This window comes from Lampetra planeri, chromosome 16, assembly GCF_965212315.1.
Source record: "Lampetra planeri chromosome 16, kcLamPlan1.2.h2, whole genome shotgun sequence".
Lineage (NCBI taxonomy): Eukaryota > Metazoa > Chordata > Hyperoartia > Petromyzontiformes > Petromyzontidae > Lampetra > Lampetra planeri.
In genome coordinates, this window is record NC_136122.1 from 2,151,853 (window position 1) to 2,177,878 (window position 26,026).

Consider the following 26,026-nt stretch of genomic DNA (forward strand, 5'->3'; position numbering starts at 1 on the left):
AGGGCATATTGCAAGGCCGCATGATCCGTACGCACAATAAAAGAACGACCGTAGAGGTATGGTCGAAATTGCCGTAGGAAAAAAACAACCGCCAATAGTTCCCTGCGAGTGACACAGTAGCGGGTTTCCGCAGGAGACAAGACTCGGCTACCATACGCCACGACACGCTCTACACCCCCTTTAGACTGTGATAATACCGCCCCAATACCCGTGTCACTCGCGTCCGTATCAAGAATGAATGGGTGATCGAAATCGGGATAATCCAATGTTGGGGACGTGGCCAATAGATCATGCAGACTCCGAAAGGCCGCCTCCTCCGTCTGTCCCCAAACAAACTTCCGTCCTTTACCTGTAAGAAGATGCAAGGGCCTCGCAATTGTCGCAAAACCCGGCACAAATCTTCGGTAATACGAGGCAAATCCCAAAAACCGCTGAACATCCCCCACGGTGGCCGGAGTCGGCCAATCCCGGACGCACGCCGTCTTTTCCGGATCCGTGGACACCCCCTCAGCACTCACAATGTGCCCCAAATAGCGGACGGACCGTTGCAGTAGGTGACATTTCTTTGGTTTGAATTTCAATTTGGCAGAACGCATCCTCGTGAACACAGTCTCCAGCCGCGTCAAATGTTCATCAAATGTGCGGCTGAAGACAATAATATCATCCAAATATATAAGACACGTCTCCCACTGCAACCCCGACAAAACGAGCTCCATCAATCTTTGAAATGTAGCAGGGGCCGCATTCAATCCCATCGGGAGACAGTTGAATTGAAATAACCCCTGCGGCGTACGGAATGCGGTTTTCTCCCGTGAGGACTCGTCAAGGGGAAGCTGCCAAAATCCCGAAGAGAGGTCCAGTGTGGAAAAGAACTTAGCCCCCGACAATGCGTCGAGAGAGTCATCCATACGCGGCAGGGGGTACGCATCTGCCACCGATATCTTATTCAATTTCCGGAAATCAACACAAAATCGCAATTTGCCATCCTTCTTCTTAACCAAGACGACCGGAGCGCCCCATGGGCTGTTAGATGGCGATATAATGTCTGCAGCCAACATGTCTTCCACTGCCCCCCGCACGTGTTCTCGCTCCGCAGGACTCATCCGATGCGAATTTAATCGAATAGGGGCAGCATCGCCCGTCTCAATGTGATGGTAAAGCAACGAAGTGCGGCCCAAATCCAAATCATCGGAGCTGAACACATCGGAATATGTCAACAACAATTTACGCAGCGCACCACGTTGCTCCATGGACAGGGAAGAATTTCCGTCACATAAGTCAGCAACCCAACGATTATCCGAACCCCTTGGCTCGGAAACCCCACCAACCACTCCCCGGCTATGCGGACAATCATGCGTCGCAAACGCCGTAGTGGCATGTGCCACAACCGTACCGGCCGGAACACGGACGTTTTCCCCCCCCCGCATTAAGCACCTGCAAAAACGGTAATTGATCCGGCCGGACGATGGTCTGTGCCCCCACTAACGCCAACCCGGTTGTTATCGTGGCGGACGGTGACAACAAGACCCCTACTGCTCCTAGCCGATCAGGCAGGGGCTTCCGATACCGCAAGGGTATAAGCATCTGTGTACCAGGTGGGATGTCCACAGATGCGACGGACAGCGCCTGCACTTGTACGGCCGAAGCAGGTCGCCCCCAGGGCGACGGCAGAAACGAGATTTGACGGCCCCCCGGCAGTTCTATACAATTCTCATTGATTTTGATCAAAATGGGCATCTTAGCCAAAAAATCGGTGCCTAACAAACAAGGAACCGCCAAAGATCTCGATATTAACACAACGCCCGAGGCCGACACATCCCCAATAGATATCTTAGCATCCACCTGGCCCACGATACCCATGCTACCCCCGTTCACAGCGATGCACGACCCATAAACCGGACGCACAGCCCCCGGCGGGATGCCCAACAGATGGAAAATCACATCCGAAATAATAGTCGCAGACGCGCCGGAGTCGACCAAAATGCGTACGTCCACCCCTTGTATAGACCCCGGTACAGTGGACGAACCCGTAGCGGCCGCGACGACTCTCCGTGCCAACTTGCGCCACTGCGTGACCGAGCGACAAGGCCCCGTCGTAGGGCTTTCTTTAACAACAACATTAGGATCGCGCAACGAAGGTGATGGGTGAGGTGTAAAGCCTTGCCGGGTGTCTGGTGCGTGCCGACATGCCTGTTTCGGAGGATCTTTAGTCGGCTTGTCCGGTACCGAGGCCTCCTGCTGCGGCGGAGCCGGGAAGCGGGCCCAGCAGTCTCTGGCGTAGTGGCCCCTACGCCCGCAGCGGAAACATTCGGCATCGTTGCGCCGAAGCGCAGGCCTTGCCTCCCGATGGCCCCGTTCCGGTAGCACAGTGCGCGGCCTCGGCCCGCCGCGTCCCGTCCATGGAGCGGAGGCGGCCGTCAGCTGTTGAGGGCCCCGGTCATCCGGAACGTAAACAGCCTGCGCAGGGTTCCACCCCAGCGCATCCCCTTCTTTGACGGGCCCCCCCGTCCACGCCGTCACTTGTTTCCAGCGATGGAGATTGAATTGCGCATCGAGACACTTAGCAGCCGTCCGGGAAGTTAGTTTCTCATGCCCACACACAGGCATGGGGATCCCTAGATCCCGAGACAGCTCCAACATTTTCCCTAATATGAGAGGCTCGAGCAGGTCCTGTGGCGTCTCAGGATAAGCTGCCATGGCCAGCTCCAGCACCGCACCCCTGAACGCCACGGGCGACTCCTCTGGTGCTCGTTGTCGTTGAGCGAATCGCCGATGCGCATCATCTGGTGGCTCATAAGCGTCGGCCATTTCTTGAAAAACACCACATAAAGTTGCCTTCTTATCGGTCGTTATGGAACGGAAAAATCGGACAGATTCGTCGTCCAGGAGAGTCGGCAACACCTCCAAAGCCTCAGCATCGGTCCATCTTGCTGTGCGTACCGCCGCCAAGAAGCGGCAGGCGAAAGCGCTCCAGTCCCCACCGACGGAAAATTCTTTAACTGTGGTAAGGTGGCGACTCCGACTCCTCTTCCCGCCGTCTTCCAATGGTGGTGGTTGTGGTGGCAAATTCAAAATGGCGTCGGCCCGCGGCGTGGCCAAGATGGCGGTTTGGCGCCGCGGAGCGCGCAAGATGGCGGCTTCTTGCCGCGTGGCCAATGGCGGCGGCAGGGCAGGCAACGTGGCGGCCCGCGGAGCACCAACTGCGTCCTCCATCGTCCCTGGCGCGACGAGATGGCATAAATGCGTCAGGACGTCCTTTAGTGCCTCCAGTTGTACCGCCATCTCTTGCCATCTTTGATCCGCGTCCGATGATGTCGACGGACCCGCCACCCGGCCGACATCCTCCACTCCCGTCCCCGTGCTCGCCTCAGCAGGGCTCTCCTCCACCACCCCAGCAGAATCCGTGGTTGGAGGGAGTTCGTCGTCGTCGGACGAAGAAGCCGATGCAGGCGCCGGATTAACTTTCTTCCTCACTTGTTTCGACATGCCGTTGCACTTCTGACACCAGTGTAATAAACGACTTGACCACGATGTCTGGCTCAGTGTCCTTTATTCGGTTCATACTGTATTCCCACACGGCTGTCTCTACTCTGTAGCTTCTCCACGGTGCTGACTCCGATGTCGGCCCGGTCCACAACAGCAGCCCCGCTGCTGTTACTCTCACACAGCCCCCCTTGGCTGTACTCGCTGCAACTCCTCTCTCCTTCGTCCTCTCTGCAGCTCTGACAGCCTCGTGCTGTCTCTCCCTCTTCTCTCTCGCCACACCTGGCAGCCACACCGCTGCCTCTAACACGCAGCCCTTCTGGCTGTCTTCTCCGCAGCTGCACACCACTCCGTAGCTTCCTCCTGTCTTCGGGGTTGGCTCCCGATGGCCGTCGGTGCCCCCCCTCTTCTCACTCGCCCGCGTGGCCTCACTCTTTTCCGCTCACACCCCGACTGACTTCCCCTTCCGGTTTACCCGCTTAAGGACCCGAACCTTCCACCCACGTCACATGGCTCCACCCCCCGTGACGTCACATCCGGAAGGTCGCTTACGCCCGCATTACACATTGACATGCTAATCTCTCAAAATACAATGGCCACCTCCGCAGCTCTCGCATCAACCCGCCCCCTTCCCCCCCGCCCCATCTCGGTTCCCATCTTTGGATTTCCCACTCGCTTAGGAACAATCTCTAGCCCCCACCCTCTTGCCCGATGCGGCAACCCTCCGCTCCTCTCGCCTCTATATATAAGGACTTGTTTCAGTGGCCTGTTTCTCTCTCCCACCTGACGACGATTGCTTGTGTGGCGATCGAAAAGTCGTGATCTATTTTTTTTTCTACCTACGTGACTTTACCGAAAGAACCAAAGAGTATGTTAATGCTATTTTACATTCATTCGCATGTTAAGTTTGCATTAACATGCTAATTTCTCACATTAACATCACTAGCCCCGCCCACTTCGTTTGTGACCCTTGGGCTACACCCATTTTAAACCTTTCAAACAGTCTTCCTCAACAGCTTTCCCCCTCTTTTTTAAATCCTTCACTTGCTTGCTTGCTTGCGCGCTTACGACCGTGCAAATCTTTCGGTCGTTTTTAACCCACTTCCCGTGATCCAATCGAGCTGACATTTTGCACACAGACTCGTTGTGCGTGAAAATTTATTTTCGTGAAAAAAAATGTCCAAAATGTTTCACTTTTTAGGAAAAAAATTTTTTCATATTTTATTTAAAATACCAATGTGATAATAAGTATAACCCGTAAAAACAAAGTTTATCACTATAAATCCTTTATATGCGTGGCAGCGAACTTAATATAAAGGATTTAAAAATATATTCGCCTGTGGAGGACGCAGGGATCGATCCCGCGACCTTTGGCATGGGAAGCGAGGGCGCTACCAACCGCGCTACTCCGCCACGGCCTGTGGAGGGGTTACGCTCTGGGCTCTTACACTGTGACGTTCAGCCAAAGCCATGAATGAGTTCTATTTAAATATATGTAAAATAAAAAAAATTTGCCTAAAAAGTGTTAAATTTTGGGAATTTTTTTTCACGAACATTAATTGTCTCGCACAACGAGTCTGTGTGGAAAATGTCAGCTCGATTGGATCACGGGAAGTGGGTTAAAAAACGACCGAAATATTTGCACGGTCGTAAGCAAGCAAGCACACAAGCAAGCACGCAAGCAAGCAAGCAACCGAACTTAATATAAAGGATTTAAAAATGAAACTCTTACTCAAGAAAAACTGAAATGAATAATAAAATAAAACCGATGCCACGCATATAAAGGATTTATAGTGAAAAACTTTGTTTTTACGGGTTAATTTTTTCTTCCCGATGACGAACGCTTGTGTTGTGATCGAAACGTCCTAGTTTTTGGTTATGTTTTGTTATTTTCTTTGAACATATCTCCGTGACTTTACTGAAAGACCCAAAGAATATGAATTCCTGCAGTTACAAAAGCTGTAAGTCAAGATTTAAGGTCCTTATTGATTGTGAGCAGGTCAAGGACCCTGTAAGCATGAAGAATAACCCAGAGCTCTGTCCTATTGATAGTGTAGTGGCATTACTGGGTGATGCCACTGCTACCCGGTTGTAGTGCCAGCTCCAGGTCGACAGGGGGCGGAAGAGTGCCCGGATCGAGCTGAGGGGCTCGTGACCGGAGGTATCGACCCCAGGACCCCCAAAATGTGGCTGGGGGGATGACGTATCCACAACCCAGGTCCTTCTCGAAGGTTCGAGAAGTAGGGCGTGGCCAGGGGCGGAGAGAGCTGGGACTGACTATATAAGCCGGACCCCTGAACAGGTCTGGCTGATGTTGTATACTTGAAGACCCGAAGCCGTTAGCCCAGAGGACATACCTCTGTAGAGTATCGGGTGGAAAGGGTCGTTACCCCTTCGTGTCAAGGTTACGTTGTTATAATAAACGTGTTGCCTCGAAAGAAGTCTCGCTCTCCGTTCTATCCACTACAATAGTATCATAGACCTTGACAAGGTCAATAAAGCAGAGGTATAGGTCCTATTGAAATTCCATACACCTCTGCCATAACAGGACAGAGAATATGGCATCTGTGCAGGACTATCCCATTCTGAAACCACATTGGTGATCCACAAGCCATTTGTCAGTGTGCCTGGCAAGATGGTATTGAATATTCCTTGCCAGGACCTTTCCTGGAACACTGGGGAGTGAGTTGCCCCATTAGTTGTTACAATCGATGCTGTCCACTTTCCTCAAAAGGCGTACCATCAGGGCACGCTTCCAGTCCTGTAATTAATTAAGGTAGCCTGAACAAAATTGCCACCCTCCCTCAGAAGTTCGCTTGTGATGTCATCTCTGCTCAGCGTGTCTTCCTGGTTTCAGACGCTGGATCACTCTTCTTACTTCCTCAACAGATTGCACATCAGTCAGTCATTCACTTCCGCCAATATTTCAGGCACAACAGGCCTGACATATTGTGATGTCAACTGGGCTAAGTTCCTATCGCTCGAGATCTCACAGAAATGCTCAGCGTACTGCAGACCTGGTTTGATATCAGATCACCACCACTCTTTCCTGTAATAATAGGCATAGGTATGGCACTGCAATTTACTTTTTAGATGGAATTATAGTGATTTGTGACCACGAGCTGCTATGGCAGTTCCCATGTCCTCAGTAGCCTCCAACCACCGCTCATCACACAGTGAGCATTCGGACATTCCACTTGGCCAACCACAGCAGTTTCCTGACGTTTCTGGATGAACCCCTAGGCCAGGGGTGGGCAAACTTTTTCACTTGCGGGCCACAATGGGTTCTAAAATTTGACAGAGGGGCCGGGCTAGGAACAGATGGATGGAGTGTTTGTGTGAACTAATATAAATGACATGTAAAAATCATTACATGAAAGGATTTGGCCTTTAACAGGTAGCAAAGCATTTATTTGCAAGGATATTTAACAAATTTCACGAACATGAACAATACAAAACATGTCGTAACGTGACTGATGAAACATCATGAAAACATCTGAGGCCTGCGCCCAAACCAATTACCTCACTTGAACTTCTTTATTATCTACATTAACAGGTTAGAGCAGCCACGCAGGCTGTGTGATGGAGATTTGGCTCCAACCTCGCTGCAGCAACAGATAATCAGTTTCAGTGGGAATAGTGTTGTTGATCTCCCATTCAGTTTAACAGAGTTGAACTTCTCCTTTAGGACGGAGTCAGACTGAAGATCTATCAGTTCCAACTGCAGCTCCTGTGGTGCTGTTTCAGGGTCTTGTGACAGGGGACAGGACACCAGCTGAAGTGACTGTTCAATGTTTTCGAAATCAGAGAACCTACGGCAGAATTCTCCGTGCAGGTCCTCAAGCGATTTGCTGTATTTTTTGCGTTTCGCGGTGCATCTTCCTGCATGGCAAGTGTGGGGAAATGAGCGAAAGATTTGTTCGCAATTTGTCCGGAGAACAAAGTGAGCTTAGATTTGAAGGCTTTCACATGTTTGTACATGTCGTGAACAAACTGATCTTTCCCCTGCAGTTTCACATTCAGCTCATTCATGTGTGAAAATATGTCCACAGCAAACGCAAAGTCACTAAGCCAGTTCTTGTCGCTTAGCTCAGGGAATTCGTCAGATTTCCCCATCAACTCCAAAAATGCGATGATGTCCTTTTTTAGCTCCCACACTCGTTGTAACACTTTCCCCAAACTTAACCAGCGGACACGAGAGTGGTACAGCAAGTCATGATTATCCACATCAGTTTCCTCCAGGAACGTAATAAACTGACGGTGCTGAAGTCCCCTTGCTCGTATAAAGTTCACAAGTTTTACGACTGGATTCACGACATGATTAAGCTGCAATACAGACGTACACAGGGATTCCTGATGGATGATGCAGTGAAGGAAAATAAGATCCTGGACAGGGTTTTCCTCTTTCACTTTATCCTGGATTCTTTTCAGCAGCCCAACATTTTTTCCAGTTAAATTTGGCGATCCATCCGTTGTGACATTGAAAAGTTTACTCCGATGTAGCGTCATTCTTTCGATGACAGCAGATACCTGGTTATACAAGTCCTCTCCCCGCGTTGTTCCTTTCAGGGACTCCATGGTCAAACACTCCTCTGTTATCACAAAACTGTCGTCAATGCCTTGGATAAAAATGAGGAGCTGAGCAGTGTATTTTACGTCCATACTTTCATCCAGTGCTAGTGAATATAATTCAAAGGAATCTGACTTTTTGTTTAATTGACTGGCTATATTTTTATCAATCAGTTCCACACGGCGAGTCACAGTCCTGCGTGGTAAACTGACTTTTTCAAATTTGCTTTTGATCTCTGGACACAAGATGTCTGCTGTCTGTACCATGTATTCTTTTACAAACTTGCCTTCGGAGAAAGTGGTAATGAGTGGTAATGTTGGTGAGAAGAAGTTTTGAAAGAAAATTTAAATCGAAGTGAAGAAGGAAATTATTGAAAAGTTTGTATAATTAATGATTTTTCAAACTTTAATTATGTTTTCTGTGCTTAAAACTCTTTTTAAAAAAACGGTGGGGTCTAGAACGGACTCGTGAAATTCGGAGAGAACTCGGAGTTAAGTTTTGTTTGTTTTGTTGAATTACACAAAGTGCGCCATCTAATGTAGAAATTGGGGCATTACAGGAGGAAGGTAAAATTTAATTTAATAATATTTGGACAAGTTCGGCGGGCCGGATTAAAAAGCCCAACGGGCCGTTTACGCCCCGCGGGCCGTGCTTTGCCCATGTCTGCCCTAGGCTCTGAGTGGGGGCTCTGCCAAAAGGGGTTTGGCAGGAGATGTTGTAGGTGCCTGTCCCCCTGGGCCTCCTGCCCAAGCTTAGATTTTTCTGGCGTTTTTGTCACCTGCCCAGACACACTGTTGGCCACTGTGGCAGCTGTGAGCGCCATTAGCAGGGGTCGGCAAAAATTCAATATCTCAAGGGCCGCAATGCATGTGAATAACGTCACGAAGCAGCGCCAAAGAGCCGCATGGGGCTCCGGAACTGCAGGTTTGCCAACCCCTGGCCATGAGGCGAACAGCTGTTTAGTATCAGCCTTCCCCCGAATAGCATTGCTCACATCACACCACACAGGGTTTGTTTGGCCACACACACACCGTGTCCTCCACACAGACAGCCATGCCATGCCAGCATGTGCTGCGGGTGCTCTCGCCCTTTGCTCCCGTTCTTCCCATGGACACCACTTGTGTCGCTGCAGCGCAAGGTCCTGGCGCAGAGGGCGCACGTGGCACGCGCCAGCGAGGAGCGGCTGAACCGGGTAGAGGCGGAGAGGGACGCTCTGGGCGCTCGGCTCCGGGAGGCCGAGTTGCAGACTGAGGCCCTGAGCTGCTCGGTAACGCACGGACACCCGGGTCCATGGCGCACTCCCCTCCTGTGCCACGATAAATGCTGAAACATTACTTGCAACTTACCCGATTGAGCTTATAAAGCATAATCACAATAACGATGCGGAGGCGGTGCAGTTGGAGCGACGCGTGTTGCCTTCACCCCTCCCTTCGACTGCGGGGGGGGTGGCAGCTGCTGCAGCAGGAGGAGGAGAGGCGCTTCCAGAGCGCCATGGTGGAGGAGGAGAGGCGCGAGAACCGTGCCCGCGAGCAGCAGCTGGAGATGAGAGTGCAGGTGGTGCCCTTGGCTGCGTGCCAACACAGCACCCTGGCACGCGCGCGCGCCATACGCCCAGTGTAGCCTTCTTTCACCCAATTCAACAATGCAGAAAGTCCTCGATTTACGAACACCCGACTTACCAACACCCGACTTACAAACACCCGCATTACGAACCAGATTCCATTGAAATATTTTTTTTGAACATTGACTTAAAGTACAAACTCGCACTTTCAGACTAAACCGCGGAACTATTTTGTTCAGCGGAGCAATCCTCCACGAGCTGTAATGAGTCAGCCTCGCGCTGGGAGCGGCAATCCACATGAACACAACGTCGATCAGCAAGCTGCACCATGAGCACCCTACACGATTACAGGCCGATCGAAATTCGGTTTCGGCGCCGAAAGTTGGCAATTGGCCTCTTTCCGCATAGTTTCGGTTTCGGCCGAAAGTAAAAATTTTACTTTCGGTCTGGTTTCGGTTTCGGCCGAAACTGATATTGACTTTCGGTCGTCATTCGTCAACCGAAGATCTATTTTTAGAATATAACGCTAGTGCTACGTCTATCACTCTGCCTATCGGCCGGTCCGTCGGCGCTAGGCAATCCTATGCGATAGGCTGCAAACACACACGTCAGCAGCAGCAGCTTGGGAGCGAGGTTACAGCCGCAACCATGGTCTGCTAATGTTTATGTAGTGGTGATACGCGCTGGTAGTAAGGATCGCGGGGTAGCGCGTGGTGATTGGCTGTGTGTTGGTGACGCGCGCTGACGGTGAGGGATCGTAGGTCAGCGCGGGGTCATGGGTTATGTGATGGTGATTGGCTGTGTGTTGGTGACGCGCGCTGGATCGTGTGGCAGCGCGTGGTGATTGGTTATGTGCGCTGGCACAAGAAGGGATCGTGCGGCAGCGCGTGATGATTGGTCAGCTAGGGTGGGTGCTCACATCGCGGTCCGCATAGGCTCCGTCTCCTTGGAGCGGAGGGCTATATATGGCGGTGCGCGCGGGCGCTCGGGGAGAAGTTGGTGACCAGTGAAGACGGAAGACGGAGGAGGAAGAGATAGGGCCCTGAGACACCTAGTCCCGCTGTCCTTGTAAGGACCGGGGCCCTGTGTGGCTCAGAGGCGGGACCTTGGGACCCGGGGGCCGGACGTCCGTGTGAGGACCGGGCCGCGGGACCCAGTGGTCGTGATCCGTACCCAAGCTGGGGTGGGTCTAGAGGTTCCCCCGGATGCTACGGGGCTGGAATGCCCGTGTGTGTGTAGCCGGGTAGAACGGGTAGCGTGAGCTGTAGTAACCACCCGTGTCAGGTGGAACGTGTAGCGTGAGCTGTAGATACCACACGTGTCAGGTGGAACGTGTAGCGTGAGCTGTAGTGACAACACGTGTTATTGTGACAACCCAAGTGTGAATAAAGTGTGCTACCCGTCAAGTGGTCTCCCGCCGTAGTTTACTATACTACATTTATACGACCGGTCAACAGACGGCTGCCTGCATCTCCATCCGTGGGTGGAGTCTCTTTGGCGGGACGACAACAAAGTGAATCTGTTGTCTGTTCCCAGCCGCCTGCCCGCCTTGGCTTATGTGTTGCGTTCGCTTCAGTCCACATGCGTGTTCATACCGAGATTCGAAGTCTGACTATTCGAGGCCGACCAAAATTCGGTTTCGGCACCGAAAGTTGGCAAATGGCCTCTTTCGGCATAGTTTTTGTTTTGGCCGAAGCCAAAAAGTAAACTTTCGGTTTACTTTCGGTTTCGGCCGAAAGTAATTTTTTTACTTTCGGTTTCGGCCGAAAGTCAATTTTTTACTTTCGGTTTACTTTCGGTTTTGGCCGAAACCAGAAATTCAGTTTCGGCCGGCCTCAATACACACTGCACCATGAACACCCTACACGTTGCACCATGAACACCCTGCCCCTCGAACACCATACACACTGTAGCACAAACACTTTACATGCTACGCATGGACACCCTACACGCTGCACCATGAACACTATGCAGGCTGCACAATTAACATCCCAAACGCTACATCATGAACATCCTACACACTGCACCATGAACACCCTACATGCTGCACCATGAACAAACTGCACACTGCCCCGTGATCACCCTACACACTGTACCACGAACACCCTGTGCGATGAACACCCTGCATGCTGCACCATAAACACCCTACATGCTGTACCACGAACACTCTACACGCAGAAACACGTGACCACAAAACCGGATTGAGAATCTTCAAACTCGGACTATGAACCCACAAACCTAAACTAGCGACCCATAGACTGAAAGTCGTGTGTACGTTGCACGTGTGTGCGTGTGTGCTCTAAATAATTCATACGCTATATGTGTGCGTGTGTGAGTGTACAGACCCTGCGGGACCTGCTGTTGGTTCAGGCCGTGGAGGTGGAGGCTGCCCGTGAGAGTCTCGCCCACTCGCCGCTCAGGTAAGCAGCGCTGTGATGAGTGTGCCTCCCCGAGGGTCGCGTCCGTCGTGGCTCAACCCTGCCACAGTCTCTCGCCTCTGCTCTGCGTGATGCGTAGAACCAGGTCTTACTACCTAAACTAAACTATCTTTAGTTTAGCAGGTAAGGCCCCTGAGCTAAATAGCTCTTATTTAGAAGCGACCTGGCCAGAGATGATAACTCATAGAAGTGGCTTATATCATCACGTGTGAAAATTTATAGCGAAATACTCGAAACGAATGTTTTTAAAATGTGGAATGAAAACCCGGAGAGAAATCCACGCGATCACGGGGAGAATATAAAAACTCCAAATATACAGGTGTTAGGGTCATGATCGAACCCACGACCTCTTGCATACCAGGTGAGGGAGTTAACATCTCGCCACCATGGTACCTTATAGTGCATTTAAGCGATAGACGTTGTTTAACCACCAGGTACTGTATGTACAACACGTGATAGACACCATTAGCTACGCCAAGCCACGGTTTATCTCGTTGCGCTACGGACAGCCAATCACCTGAGCACCCTCACACATGCTTGTGAATGTTTAAGCATTCTTAACGCACCCATCCATAATAGAGTTTTTTTGGGTTAGATCATGTATCTATAAATGTGTAAAGGGGAGCCGGCACGAGATTGCAGGGGTCTCGTCCTTTATTCCTTTTCTTCCATTCACACCTGTCCCCAGCCGTCCCAATCTCGTTCCCGCCAAAGGCCTCTTCTTCCCGCCCATTCTCTCCTTATATCTCCTCGATCACCCCTCCCACTAACCCATCTATTGGTGGGAATCCTTCCCCTGACACCCCTACATCACCCCCCCCCCCCAGAGAAAAAATAACAACCGTCCTCGGTTCTACCTCCCCCATGGACCATTTAAGTCTCCCCATGCCTCCCACCACTGACAGTGACGACAGCCCTTAACCCCCCCACAACCATACAATGCAATATAACACAACAAAATCAATTGCGCGGCATGCCCAGGTCTCCAGCCAGCATCCCGTAACAGCCCGGACATCCACAGGCAGCAGATGACCGTGGCGGCCCCCTCCTTCGAAGGCCCTCTCGTTGCGGTCCCTGGTTCGGTGGTGCCGGTGTCGCCTTGCCTGGCGCCGCTGTCTCTCCGGCCCCCGCTCGTGCCGCCGCTCCGTCAGGCCTCACATGGGGTGCTGTAGGTGACAAGGGAACACAGGGCACCGAACCCCCTGCTGGTCGGCGCGTGGTGTTCGGCGACCTTGGCCTGGGTAGGGATGATGATGATGTTGGCCGTGATGTTGGTGGTGATGTTGGTGAAGATGACGGTGGAGAGATGTATGGCTTAAGGCGGGTGGGGTGTACAAACCATCGTCGCTTACCCAGTTGGACCTGGACGCACTGCGGTCGGAGTGCTTTAATTACCTTGACCGGCCCTTTCCAGGGTCGGTGCAGCTTTGGTGAGAGGCCAACCGGCACCTGAGGACAGTGTAGCCATGCCTGGTCCCCGACTTTAAAGGGCTTGGCTGTCACTGTCCTCTCCCGTATCCGTACATTACTCTCTTGGCTTGTGGCCGATGCGGCCTCGGCTGCTTGGCGGGCCTCTCTCAAATAAATGAGGGAGGTCTTTAGTGCCTTCGGCCATGCGTCAGCTCTTGCGGGAATGTCCGTCAGCTGCACCTCAATAGGCGGAACAGGATCCCGTCCGTACATCAGGAAAAACAGCGAGAACCCCGTCGCCGCGTGCGGGGCCACCCTGTACACCGCTAAGACCGATGGAATGTGGAGGTCCCAGTCGGAATGGTTTTCGTCCACCACTTGGGACAGCATGGCCGCTATGGTGCGGTTAAGCCGCTCTACCATCCCATCGGTCTGGGGATGATACGGAGATGTTCGGACCTTTTTAGTGCCCAGGATAGAGCAGACGTCCTTCAAAAGCTGTGAGGAGAAATTCCTGCCCTGATCCGTGAGCAACCGCTCCGGTGCCCCCTTATCAAGGACATAGCCTCCCACGAAGGCATCGGCGATGGTCTGTGCCGTTTGGTCCGGGAGGGCCCACGCCATCGGCCACCTCGTGCAGTACTCGACTCCGACCAACAGGTATTTATTTCCCCGTGGCGTGACCGGCAGTGGTCCCAGGATGTCCAACGCAACCAATTCGTTGACCCTGGTGACCGTGATGGGCTGTAGGGGCGCCCGGCTTACCCGGGGTGGCGGCTTTCGCCGCGCACATTCGACGCAGGTAGCGACCCATCGATGCACATCAGCGGTCATACCTGGCCAAAAGTACCGACCCTGTAATGTGCACAGTGTCTTCCGCACCGCCAGGTGCAGCAGCTGGCGGCCGCGTACGTCCATAACCAATTGTTGACGCTGCAACTCCGGAACTACCAGGCATTGCCGGCGCCCTGTCGGGTCCCATCGCATGAGGAGATCCTCCCATACGATGTACTCCTCCCCCCCTGCCTCTGCTGAGGCGCGTAGTGTTCGCAGTGGGGCTTCCTCCAGCTGTAGCCGTCTCCAATCGTCCAAGGTCAGCCCCAGGTCGTGGTCGGTCAGCTGGACCTCACCCTGTGCACCCTCCGCCGTGCGTACGGGAGCGATGACCGTCCCCTCCGGCCTCGCCTCCTTGCAGCGTGCCCCGCCTGTGGTGCATGCACAAGGGCCCTGGGGCGCCAGTCGGGACAATGCGTCTGCGTTGGCATGTCTGGTCCCTTTGCGATGCACTACTTGGTACCTGTACTCCTGCAGGCGCTCTATCCATCTGGCCAGCTGGCCCGAAGGCTGGTCGATGTGGAGCGAATACTGCAAGGCCGCGTGGTCAGTGCGGACCGTAAATTTGCGACCATACAGGTAGGGTCGGAATTGCTGCACGAAGTGAACGACTGCCAGGAGTTCCCTACGTGTGACGCAGTAGCGCTGCTCCTCTGATGAAAGCACGCGACTACCATAGGCGATAACCACCTCCCGACCCTGCTGGACTTGCGACAAAACACTGCCGATGCCCACATCGCTGGCGTCCGTGTCCAGGATAAAGGGGAGGCCAAAATCCGGAAAGGCCAATGGTGGTGCATCTGTCAGACGCGAGCGCAGCTGCTGGAATGCCTCTTCCTCCAGAGGGCCCCAATAAAACCTCTGGTTCTTCGCCGTCAACACGTGCAAGGGCTTGGCAATGGTTGCGAAGTTGGGCACAAACCGGCGGTAGTAAGAAACGAAACCCACAAACCGGCGTACCTCCGGAACCGTTGTGGGAACAGCCCAGGCCCTCACAAAGGCCGTCTTTTCCGGGTCTGTAGCCACTCCAGACTCACTGACGACGTGGCCCAAGTAGCGTACCGACGACTGCATAAGGTGGCACTTCGACGGCTTGAGCTTCAAGTTCGCGTTCCGGAACCGCAGGAATACCTGACGTAATCGGTCAATGTGTTCCTCGAATAATCGACTGAAAACAATGACATCATCCAGGTAGATGAGGCACGTTTCCCATTGGAGGCCTGCTAAGGCCAACTCCATTATGCGTTGGAACGTTGCCGGCGCAGTCTGGAGGCCCATAGGCAGGCAGTTGAACTCGAACAGGCCCTGTGGTGTCCGGAACGCTGTTTTAGGCCGGGAGTCCGCGTCTAGTGGGACCTGCCAGAACCCGGACAATAAATCCAGCGTACTGAAAAATTTTGCTCCCGCCAGTGCATCCAATGAGTCGTCGATACGTGGTAGGGGATATGCGTCGGCCAGCGTGACGGCATTTAGGCGTCGGAAGTCCACACAGAATCTCAGTGACCCATCTGACTTCTTGACTAGGACCACCGGTGCCCCCCAGGGACTCGAGGATGGAGAAATTATGTCGGCCCGCAGCATCTCCTGCACCGTTTGTTGAATGTGCCCTTTTTCCATTGGGCTCATTCTATATGTGTTTTGGCGCAGGGGTGCGGCATCTCCCGTGTTGATGTGGTGCTGTGACAGATTTGTGCGCCCTAGGTCGAACGGTCCCCGGCTGAACATGTCCGAGAACTCCTGCAATAACGAGTGCAGCTGCTGTTTCTGGTCGGGCGGCAATCCCGGCTCAGGCCCCGCCAGCTGGTCCATCCACGATTCGGCCCCTCTGTCCTCGGACTGGCTGATGCTGCCTACAAGCTCGGGCTCTGTCCCTGGGGCTCCTAGTGACAAGGGACTAACGTGGGCCAGAACTGTTCCCTCCTGCACCGTCGCTGTTCTATCGGAGGTGTTCAGCACCTGAATGAACAGATGCTGGTTCCTCTGTACAATAGTTTTGGCTCCCACCAGCGCATGGTGATCCATGGCAGCTGATGCCAGAGACACCAGGATGGGTGAGTCTGGTCGGGCTGTCACGAGGGGGGACCGATATTGCAGCGGAACCAGCATCTGGGCTGCCGGGGGAATGGAGACAGACTTACTGACCAGAGCCTGCACGTAGGGTACACCCCGGCTGGCCCCCTCCGCCTTTAGGAAATGGAGATGCGTTCCTTGGACTTCCACCCGCCCATTGGCCAGATCGATTTTCATTGGCATCCGCCTCAGAAAGTCCGTCCCCAACAGGCAGGGTACGGGCAACGTTGCGGAGACAAGGATGGGTCCTGCTACCGAAAGCTGCCCAATCTGTATCGGGGCTTCAACCTGGCCCAGGAAGCCCATGCTGCCTCCATTTGCTGCAATGAACGTTGTCTTGACGGGGACTAAAGGTCGGATTTTATCCGGCAGCATCTCGTGCATGGTGCTCGAGATGATCGTGGCTGATGCCCCCGTATCCACCAAGATACGTGCCGACACTCCCGCGATTTCACCGACCAGGACCGAGGTTCCTGACCTGGCCGCTACCACCCGCCTTGCCAGCTTCCTCCATTGTGTGGCTGAGTCCTGCCACTGACCAGGCGGCGTCTCGTTATCCTGTGGTGCATGGTGAAATGATGGGGGATGGATGTGAATGGACCGAAGATGGGGTTCCTCCCTTTGGAGTGCGTCGCAGCAGGGTGAACGCGCCCTTGTTACATAGTGTGGGCTTACCCCTGGGTTGCGGGCTGGGCTCTCTATGTGGTGCAAATTGCCCCCCCTTGGTGACGTAGGATGGGCCCCCCTTGTGGTGTGGGGGGGCCCCTCCATTGTAGGGGGCGGTGGGGACTGGGGGGTGGGCCTTCCCGTGAGCCCCTCCCTTTCCTTTGTCACGGGGGCGTGGTCCCCCTGCTTCCATCTCGCACTGCCGCAAAGTGGTGGTGAGGCGGGCCGTGGAACTGCTCCAGGGCGCAATGTCAATCGTGTGGGCTGCCTCCGCCCCCGGGCCGTTGCCCCAGGCAACTCGCCGGCGTCGCAGGTAACTGGTGACGTCACGCCTGCCGGCGACGTCATGCCCGCCGGCGACGTCACGCCCGCCCGCGAAACCACGCCCGCCCGCGAAACCACGCCCGCCCGCGACGTCATGCCCGCCCGCGAAACCCCGCCCGCCCGCGAGGTCACGCCCGCCCGCAAAACCTTGCCCGCCCGAGACGTCACGCCCGCCCGCGAAACCCCGCCCGCTCGCGACGTCACGTCCGCCCGCGAAACCCCGCCCGCCCGCGACGCCACGCCCGGCATCGACGTCACTGCAGGCCGCAACGTCACTTCCGCCCGCGACGTCACCTCCGCCCGCGACGTCACGTCCGCCCGCGACGTCACCTCCGCCCGCGACGTCACCTCGCCCGCGACGTCACCTCCGCCCGCGACGTCCCTCCCGGCCTCGGCGGGACTCCCGGCGCGGTCCCCGGCCTCGGCGCGATCCCCGACGCGGTCCCCGGCCCCGGTGCGATTCCCGGTGCGGTCCACGGCCCCGGCGCAATTCCCGGCGCGATCCGCGACACCACTTTCGGCCGCGACGTCACTTCCGGATGCAACGTCACGTCCGTTCGCGACGCCACTCCGGGTCGCGACGCAATCCCAGGCCCCGGCGCTATCCCCTTCCCCCAACCAGGACAGTGGGGACCGGGAAACGACACCACCGGCGCCCACCCCGAGGAGAATCCAGGTGAGTTCGCGGCATCGGAATTGTAATTACTCGGCCCGACCGAGAGGCCGGGCGGGACGGCGTCACTCGCCTGGATCCTGTCGGCGTTCGGCCCCGGCGGGTTCCAGGTGACGTTGGCGGCCTCCGGCTCCGTGCGGCACCCCCTCGCCACATGCCCCTCTCGACCACAACGGTGGCAGACCCACGGGGCGTTCCGTCGGGGGGGCTCGGCGCGATGTTGTAGAGGCGGCTGCCAGCGACGCAGCGGCTGGTCGCACCCCTGGTCCCTCTGCTCCGCCAGTCCCCGGATCGCCGCGTACACCTCCCGCAGCGATGGCTCCGTCTCAGACGTCGGCGGTCCGTTCCCAGCTGCCCCACAGGCAGCCTGTGGCGACGGTGCAGGTTCGGCGGTTGGTGTCGCTGGACCCAGTAGCGCCGCGGCAACGGCTCGGCTGTTCCCCCCCACCGCGCCAGCCACCGGGCCCACGGGTGGCGCCCGGCCCATGACCTGCTCGTGGGCTTGGATGGTCCGGCCCACAGCGAGGTGCGTTCCTCCGGCGTCACCACGGGCATTACAACGCCGGCGCGGCAAGCGTAGGCGATGAGGTGCTCGACCACGAGGTCCTCGAGCGCTTCTTCAGCCAGGCGAGGGAAAGCTCTCCTCGCCAACACGAGCAGCGCACCCCTGTAGGCTAAAGGGGATTCTTTAGCCCCTCGCTGGCGATCCTGGAACCGTTTAAAGGCTCCTTCCGCCGGGCAATAGATCTCCCCCAAAGCCTCGTAGGCCGCCTGTAGCGTGGACTTGCTGTGCGAGGGAAGGGAGGTGTAAGAGGAGAGTGCTTCTTTGCCCAGAACGGATGGCAGCGCTCGTAGTGCCTCTTCGTCTGTCCACTCGAGAGCGTGGAAGGCAGCCTCGAATCGGCGGACAAACCCCTCCCAATCTTCTTCCTCAGCCACGAACTTGTCGACGGGCCCCAGCCGACGCGGCGGTCCGGCCACCTGCTCTCCGTGTTGGGTGTTTAGCCCTGGGGGTTTTGGCGGGAGCGGCGGCGGCTGGCGTGACGAGGTTGGTTGCGGCTCCCGCCCGGCCGGCTGGTCGGCCTCCAGGTCCCGTGGCCTCTCCTCCCGTAGTATGCGTGGGGGTGGGGGTCCCGGTGCTGGCGGGCCCCCCATAGGGAGCCTCTGCAGTAGCTCCTGGAGTGCCCTCTCCACGCGGGCCATGCGGTCCTCCATGCGATCCGGGCCCCATGCTGCTGCTTCTGATAGCAGGCCCCCTTGTTGCCCGGGATGGGAAGGATCCCCGGCCCCTGCTTCCTCTTCCCTTGGCTCTTTCCCGCGGGGATTTTTCTTTGTAGCCATTAAGATCCCACCGCTGCCACCAAATGTAAAGGGGAGCCGACACGAGATTGCAGGGGTCTCGTCTTTTATTCCTTTTCTTCCATTCACACCTGTCCCCAGCCATCCCAATCTCGTTCCCGCCAAAGGCCTCTTCTTCCCGCCCGTTCTCTCCTTATATCTTCTCGGTCACCCCTCCCACTAACCCATCTATTGGTGGGAATCCTTCCCCTGACACCCCTACAAATGTGTCGTAGTAGGTTTTTACCCTTTCAACTGGTACAAAACTGACACCTTTATACAAGGGATCATGTTTGCAATAACCACAACACAAGCAGTCAAAATGCAAAAAAAAAGAAACAACTCTGATAATGATATGCACTATCCTTGAAGTTGATTGGTCCACACCCGAGACAGCGTTTTCTTAGAGCCTAGTCTCCATTGGTGTTGGACCAGATGACGTCATTATCAGAGTTGTTTCTTTTTGTTTGCATTTTGACTGCTTGTGTTGTGGTTATTGCAAACATGATCCCTTGTATAAAGGTGTCAGTATTGTACCAATTGAAAGGGTAAAAACCTACTACTATATTTTGCCACTGGTAAAGGAGGTCTCATAGTATAAATGTGTCGTTAAAACCCACCACCGCCCGACATAGCCAATTAGTAAGGTTTGTCACGTAAACAAAACGTGCCAATTAGTTATTAGTTCAGTATACGGGTGTGTTGGAGAATAAACCGACAACATTTACAATTCGAGTACAACGTTTTTCTGGTAATTACAACCAGCTTCATCAGGCGACAGATAGAATTGTGGAGAAATCATCTTGTTTCGGTCTTACATAGAGGGGGAAAGTGTGATGTCGTCACTGTGAGAAATTCAGGTGTGAAGACCAGAGGAGAGTTAATGTAGTCATATATATTACAATTAATATCTATTATTAGTTGGGTTATTCACACATCTACAACCACTGCCACTGCCTAACCTCCCAGTGCCAGGGTGACCCGGGCTCTTCCTGCCTCTGCCAGGGTCCTTGTGCCGGAGTTTGGGCTAAGCGTACCTACACGCGCCACCTCCGCCTCGGTGAGCTACTCCCGCTTCCGCCTCGCGAGGGAGAACCCCTGTGGCCCCCCACTCCGGGCCAGCGTCTCCACGGGAGGGCCCCGGGCGGGGCGCCCCCGCGACGCTGCCAGCACCACCGGTGAGGCTGCTTGCACCGTCTGTGCCATCCGTGGCAGTAACAGAGGAGGGGTGGCGGTGGCACTGGTGGCCGTGCTGCCTGTAATCCGGTGTTGTGGAGGCAGCAGCAAGGGTTGGTGGATCTCAACGGAACGTGTAAAACGCCTTTCCCGTGGGTGTAGAGGTGCCATATTCTAAACAATCACTAAATATTGACTTTAAACTTTTGTGACTGCAGGAATTCATATTTTTTGGTTCTTTCTGTAAAGTCACGTAGATAGAAAAAAAAAAGAAAAAAAAACCCACGACGTTTCGATCGCAACACAAGCGGTCGTCATCAGGAAAAGGGGTTTAGCCTCTCAAGACAAGCTGTTTATACTTGGAGAGGAAGCCGATAACGTTGGGCTGTGCCGTGCCATACGTCGAATAAAGAAGAGTACCCTCTACACGACGTGTCGTGAAAGTCGCTCATTACAAAGGTTTAAAATGGGCGTAGCCTAAGTGTTAAGAAACGGTGACCCAGAAGCACGTAGGGCGGTGCTGGTGGTGGGTTTCTACCAATTAAAGGGCTGCCAGGTAATTATTGCACCTCGCTTTCAGTAGCATGGGCGGGGTAGCTAATGTTAATGTAAGGGATTAAAAAACGATGACCCAGCAGCATGTAGGGCGGTGCTGACAGGTAATTACATACTCACACTGGTGGCGGTGGAGGTTGCTGCTAGAGGTGATGGTAGTAGTGGGTAGTGATGGTGCTGGTGTTGGGCTTCCACCATAAAGGGCTACTGCTAGTGGTGATGGTAGTAGTGGGCAGTGATGGTCCTGGTAGTGGGCTTCCACCAATTATGAATTCAACTGGTTGATAACGTCCTTCCAGTGATTGCTGAGTTTGTACCCATTTCTCGGTTGAAATTGTGCCTGTGTCTGTATATATGTGTAATAAACCTTCTCGAGAAGGCTCTTGGAATCAGTCCTTTATTTTCACTTCCACAGTTACACACACTCCCCGTTGCTGACAGGCAACGGGAAGCGGGCAGACAACCAGCTAAGTCGCTCGCGCACGTGGCACCCCGAGCCCCCTCCGCGCGTGGCTCCTGCTCTCTTCGTTCCTAGGTCTGCTCCCGACACCCTCGTCTCTCCCCCTCTTCATCCCTCGGTCACATGGTACCCCTAAGCCAATCCTCCGTAGTCAGCTTAGCCCGTTCCAGATCATACCCCGTCAATCCCGGGACCACGCCTCTGATCCGGCTTCCCATTAGCTGAGGCCCAGATTGGCCAAGCCAATGACCCTAGCTACCATGCCGTGATCACGCCGAGGCCATGCTCCCTGGCTCTCCCCTTATTGGCTACAAAGCGGGACCGGCAAGCCGATCGCCACGTGAGCCATACATGGCTCTTATTACATATGGATGGCTTCATGAACGAATCTTTGTTGATAGTCAGTGGGTTTGCAAAGTACCTTCGTCTTAGAGAAATAAATGCAATGTGAACCCAACGCATTAAGACAATGATCAGCCACCCCCGAGGTATTTGTCCTACCGTGTTTCAGATCTGCCTTATGTTCACGAACACGGTCCGAGACATGTTGCTTATTTTCCCCAATGTAACTACTGCCACAGACTAGGCCTCGGCAAGGTAAGGTAAAAGGTAAAAACAGCTAGCCTACCTTTATCCTACCTTTTACCTTACCACAATACAATCACTCTACCCTACCTTTTACCCTTTAGCAGGTAAGGTAAAAAGCAACGAGCCTACCTTTTACCCTTACCCCATACAAATTACCCGATTACAGGGTAATTACTGGGGTGCTACACATGAAACATGTTTATAACGGTAAATGCTAGGTAGAGTGCTTTACTCGTATAGAATACTCTCAATGATTGCAATTTTATACGCTTGTCATTGTTGTCGTTGTTGTCGTTGTTGTTGTTGTATCCTCAAATCTTGTAACTCAATTTTAACCCATTTCCCAATGTGGTATCGACTACAAACTTGGTATACTTATGTCATACTGATGACAATATTATATTATATCATAAAAAATATTTATATTTTTAAACATTATTTTGTATATGTTATGTTTCGGCTTGGGTCTAATTGTCCACGGTCAACTGACGTTGGCTGTAATTGGCCACAGTCCCTTACGTTATGGCAAGCTTTGCGGCCACTTCCTGGAGTCGTGGAGTTCTGCCATTACTAGTACATTTAATAAAAGCGTGTTTTTTAAAAAAGTATTTTAAAATATTACTGATTAAATGTAGGCCACGGACTGCGCCACTGAGCTTTTAGCGGTAAACAAGGTACCGTATTTACCGGGTAATACTTCGCGCTACCTTTACCCTACCGGGTAATTCTTCTGAGCTACCTTTACCCTACCCTTTACCTTACCCCTTGGCATGTCGACACCTTTACCCTTTTACCCGGTAAAAAGGGTAAATGACCTTATCTTGCCGAGGCCTACAGCAGACACAGCTTAGTTTGTAGACGCCGGGATATTGCATGTCAGGGATTTACTCCTTCACAGATGGGATCAGATCACAAATTTTATGTACTGTTTTAAATCGGATCTGGATGTTGTGTTTGTTCATGATTTTGGAAATATTTTTGGTTACCCCTGCTATGTATGGCAAGGTGATGGTTTTAATTTGATCATCAGATGGCTCCTTCCTCACGGTTGGGGTGATGGATTTGCGGATTGTATCGTCAGAATATCCATTCACTTTGAGAGATTGGTGTACGTGTCTGAGTTCACTGGTTAGGTGTTCATGGTCGGAGATACATTGAGCTCTATGGTGTAGAGTTTTGATTAGGGAATTTTTCTGGGATAGATGGTGGTGGAATCATGTTTTAGGTAGGCATCAGTATGGGTTGCTTTCCTGTAGACAGAATGGCTCATTGAGCCATCTGGTCTCTTTTCGATTAGGACATCCAAGAAGGGGAGCTTGCCATCCTTTTCTACCTCCATGATGAATTAGATGGCTGGGTGTATGGAATTGATGTGGTTGAGGAAGCCCAGGACCATCACTGCCCATTACTACCATCACCACTAGCAGTAGCCCTTTATTGGTGGAAGCCCACCACCAGCACCGTAACTACTCACTACTACCATCACCTCTAGCAGCAACCTCCACCGCCACCAATGTGAGTGTGTAATTACCTGGCAGCATGCTGCTGGGTCACCGTTTTTCATCCCTTACATTAACATTAGCTACCCCGCCCATGCTAATGAAGGTGAGGTGCAATATATACCTAGCAGCCCTTTAATTTGTCGAAACCCACCACCAGCACCACCCTACGTGCTGCTGGGTCACCTTTTTTAACACTTAGGCTACGCCCATTTTAAACCTTTGTAATGAGCGACTTTCACGACACGTCATGTAGAGGGTACTCTTCTTTATTCCACGTACGGCACGGCACAGCCCAACGTTATCGGCTTCCTCTTCAAGTACACACTTAGATATTACATTCTACAGACTACACACACAGCCGATCACATGGCGGGTTCCGCCCGTCTGCTCCCTGCCTCGCCAGTGGCTGATGGCATGCCGGGGAGGGCGGTGGAGTTCCGCCGGAGATCCGCCACGTGGCCGAACGACGGAGACGCAGTCCGGACCCAAGACTTCACACACCGACCCCGAGTCCTCCGCCGCTTATATTGCCGCAGGCACGGCTAGGCTCCACCTCCGGCCACTCCCTCTCGTGGAACTTTCTATCCGGTTCTCGGTTTTAATTACTTGGTAAGTTTCAACGGTCGTGTTATTTTATTTGGTTTTGGCATTCAGTGCCCTGTTCATTTGCGTATCATTGTGTTCAGCGCTTCTTTAAAATGTTTAGTTTAACTTCTCAGACTGTCACCATCTGACACTTTCTTAGGCCGATGTATGAGCGTCTTGATGAGAGAGGATTTCTGTGCGGGGTGATGGTGTGACTGCATTCAGTGTGCGATTTATTTTAGTAAACGCTGTGTTATTTTACCATTTCGACCGCTCCCGAGTGGAAAATCCAGAAATGGGAGAGTTCTGTCAGCGTTCACTTCCATGGCGAACTGGATGGACGGGTTTTGCGAGTTGGGATGATTTAGAAATTCGTTAAGTGTGTGGTGGTCATGATTGACACACACGCGCCACAACCAGGGGGAGGGGTAGAAACCGGTCCGGACCGGTCGGGCCAACAGCGGTTGGAACCCCTCTGAGGGGAGGGGGCTGGCAGGAGCTACAATCCCCCAGAACCCCGCCCCTCAGGGAGAAAGAGTATATAAGGCAGGTCCCTGAGAGCGCGAGTCAGTCCGTCTCAAGTCGAAGCCAGAAGCCGCCTGAAGAAGAAGGAGACCCTGGACCCCAAGCCGCCGACGTCCTTCTAAGAGCCGGGGTTCAGTGCGGTGCCAGTGGTCGTGGGGTTAGGACCCTGAGGTTCTCTCGGCCTGATGCCCTTGTGAGGGCCAGGTCCGGACGGGCCAGTGGTCAGAGACCCACCGGGCCGGCGGTGGGTCAGCCTCCCCTAGGTTTAGCTAGCCGGAGGGCTGAAGTAGGGAGAGTCGTAGGTACGATAGCCCGAAGGCTGTACCTCCCCAGGTTGTGGGTGGAAGGGGCCATTACCCCTTTGTGTTCGGGATTAGTGTAAACTGTTTGGTGAAATAAAGCGTGTTGCCTCTACGAAGACTCCGTCTCCCTCCAAGAACATTACAAGTGTATCTGAGCCGTGTAGCCAGACCACCAATGTGTCATCCACATATCTAAACCAAGCAGAGGGTTTTAGTGTGCTTGAAGCTATTACTTTCGTGTTCCGGATTAATTGCATGTGTTGCACGGGCATAAGTAGTACTAATCACATACCTGCATTTCCCATATCCCTTCCCTTTGATGCTGCTAATCCTGCATAATGCACGGGCATAAGTAGTACTAATCACATACCTACATTTCCCATAAATATGCTAAATTCCTCTTGATATGCATATTATTTTGTCAAGGCGCCCCTTTCCCCCCTTCCAACCCAGCTTATATATATGCCTCAAGCACGTGTGCTGTTTCATTCAGACGCTGTCGCCTCGACAGACCTGGTTTTCACCTGAGGACGGCTGCTTGCGTTGTGGCCGAAACGTCGTGAGAATTGTTTTATTATATTTTATTTTTATTAATTTATTACTTCCCTTCTACGTGACTTTACCGAAAGAACCAAGAAGATGAACACCAAATAAATATTAAATATGCACAAACACAACTGTCGGCAGTGGCAGAACACGCGTGCCAACAAGGACACTCAATTGATTTTGATAATGTTGAAGTTCTGTGCAAAACCTGTTACTACTAAGACTAATTAGAGAATCTATCGAAATTGAGAGAAATTAAAATAAGTTTAACTGTTCAGATAGCTACAGACTAAGTGCTGCTTGGAAGCGAATAATCAAGTAATACATTGTTTAAATGCATGCATATACAGGTCACCATACTTAAATAGGGATTACCGTTGAACAATAACAGGTACGGCTATTTTAGAGCACACAATCGAC

The 26,026-nt window shown here is 53.2% G+C and overlaps 1 protein-coding gene across 1 annotated transcript in view; it reads left to right on the top strand.

The window, feature by feature from the left end:
• LOC144722916 (uncharacterized) overlaps window positions 1–26,026 on the top strand; it is a 66,347-nt gene that overhangs the window by 10,681 nt on the left and 29,640 nt on the right. The window contains exons 3-6 of the mRNA XM_078601334.1: window positions 9,186–9,320; window positions 9,506–9,607; window positions 11,958–12,034; window positions 20,373–20,545. Coding sequence (XP_078457460.1) covers window positions 9,186–9,320; window positions 9,506–9,607; window positions 11,958–12,034; window positions 20,373–20,545 — 487 coding nt within the window. The remainder of the gene's footprint in view (window positions 1–9,185; window positions 9,321–9,505; window positions 9,608–11,957; window positions 12,035–20,372; window positions 20,546–26,026) is intronic.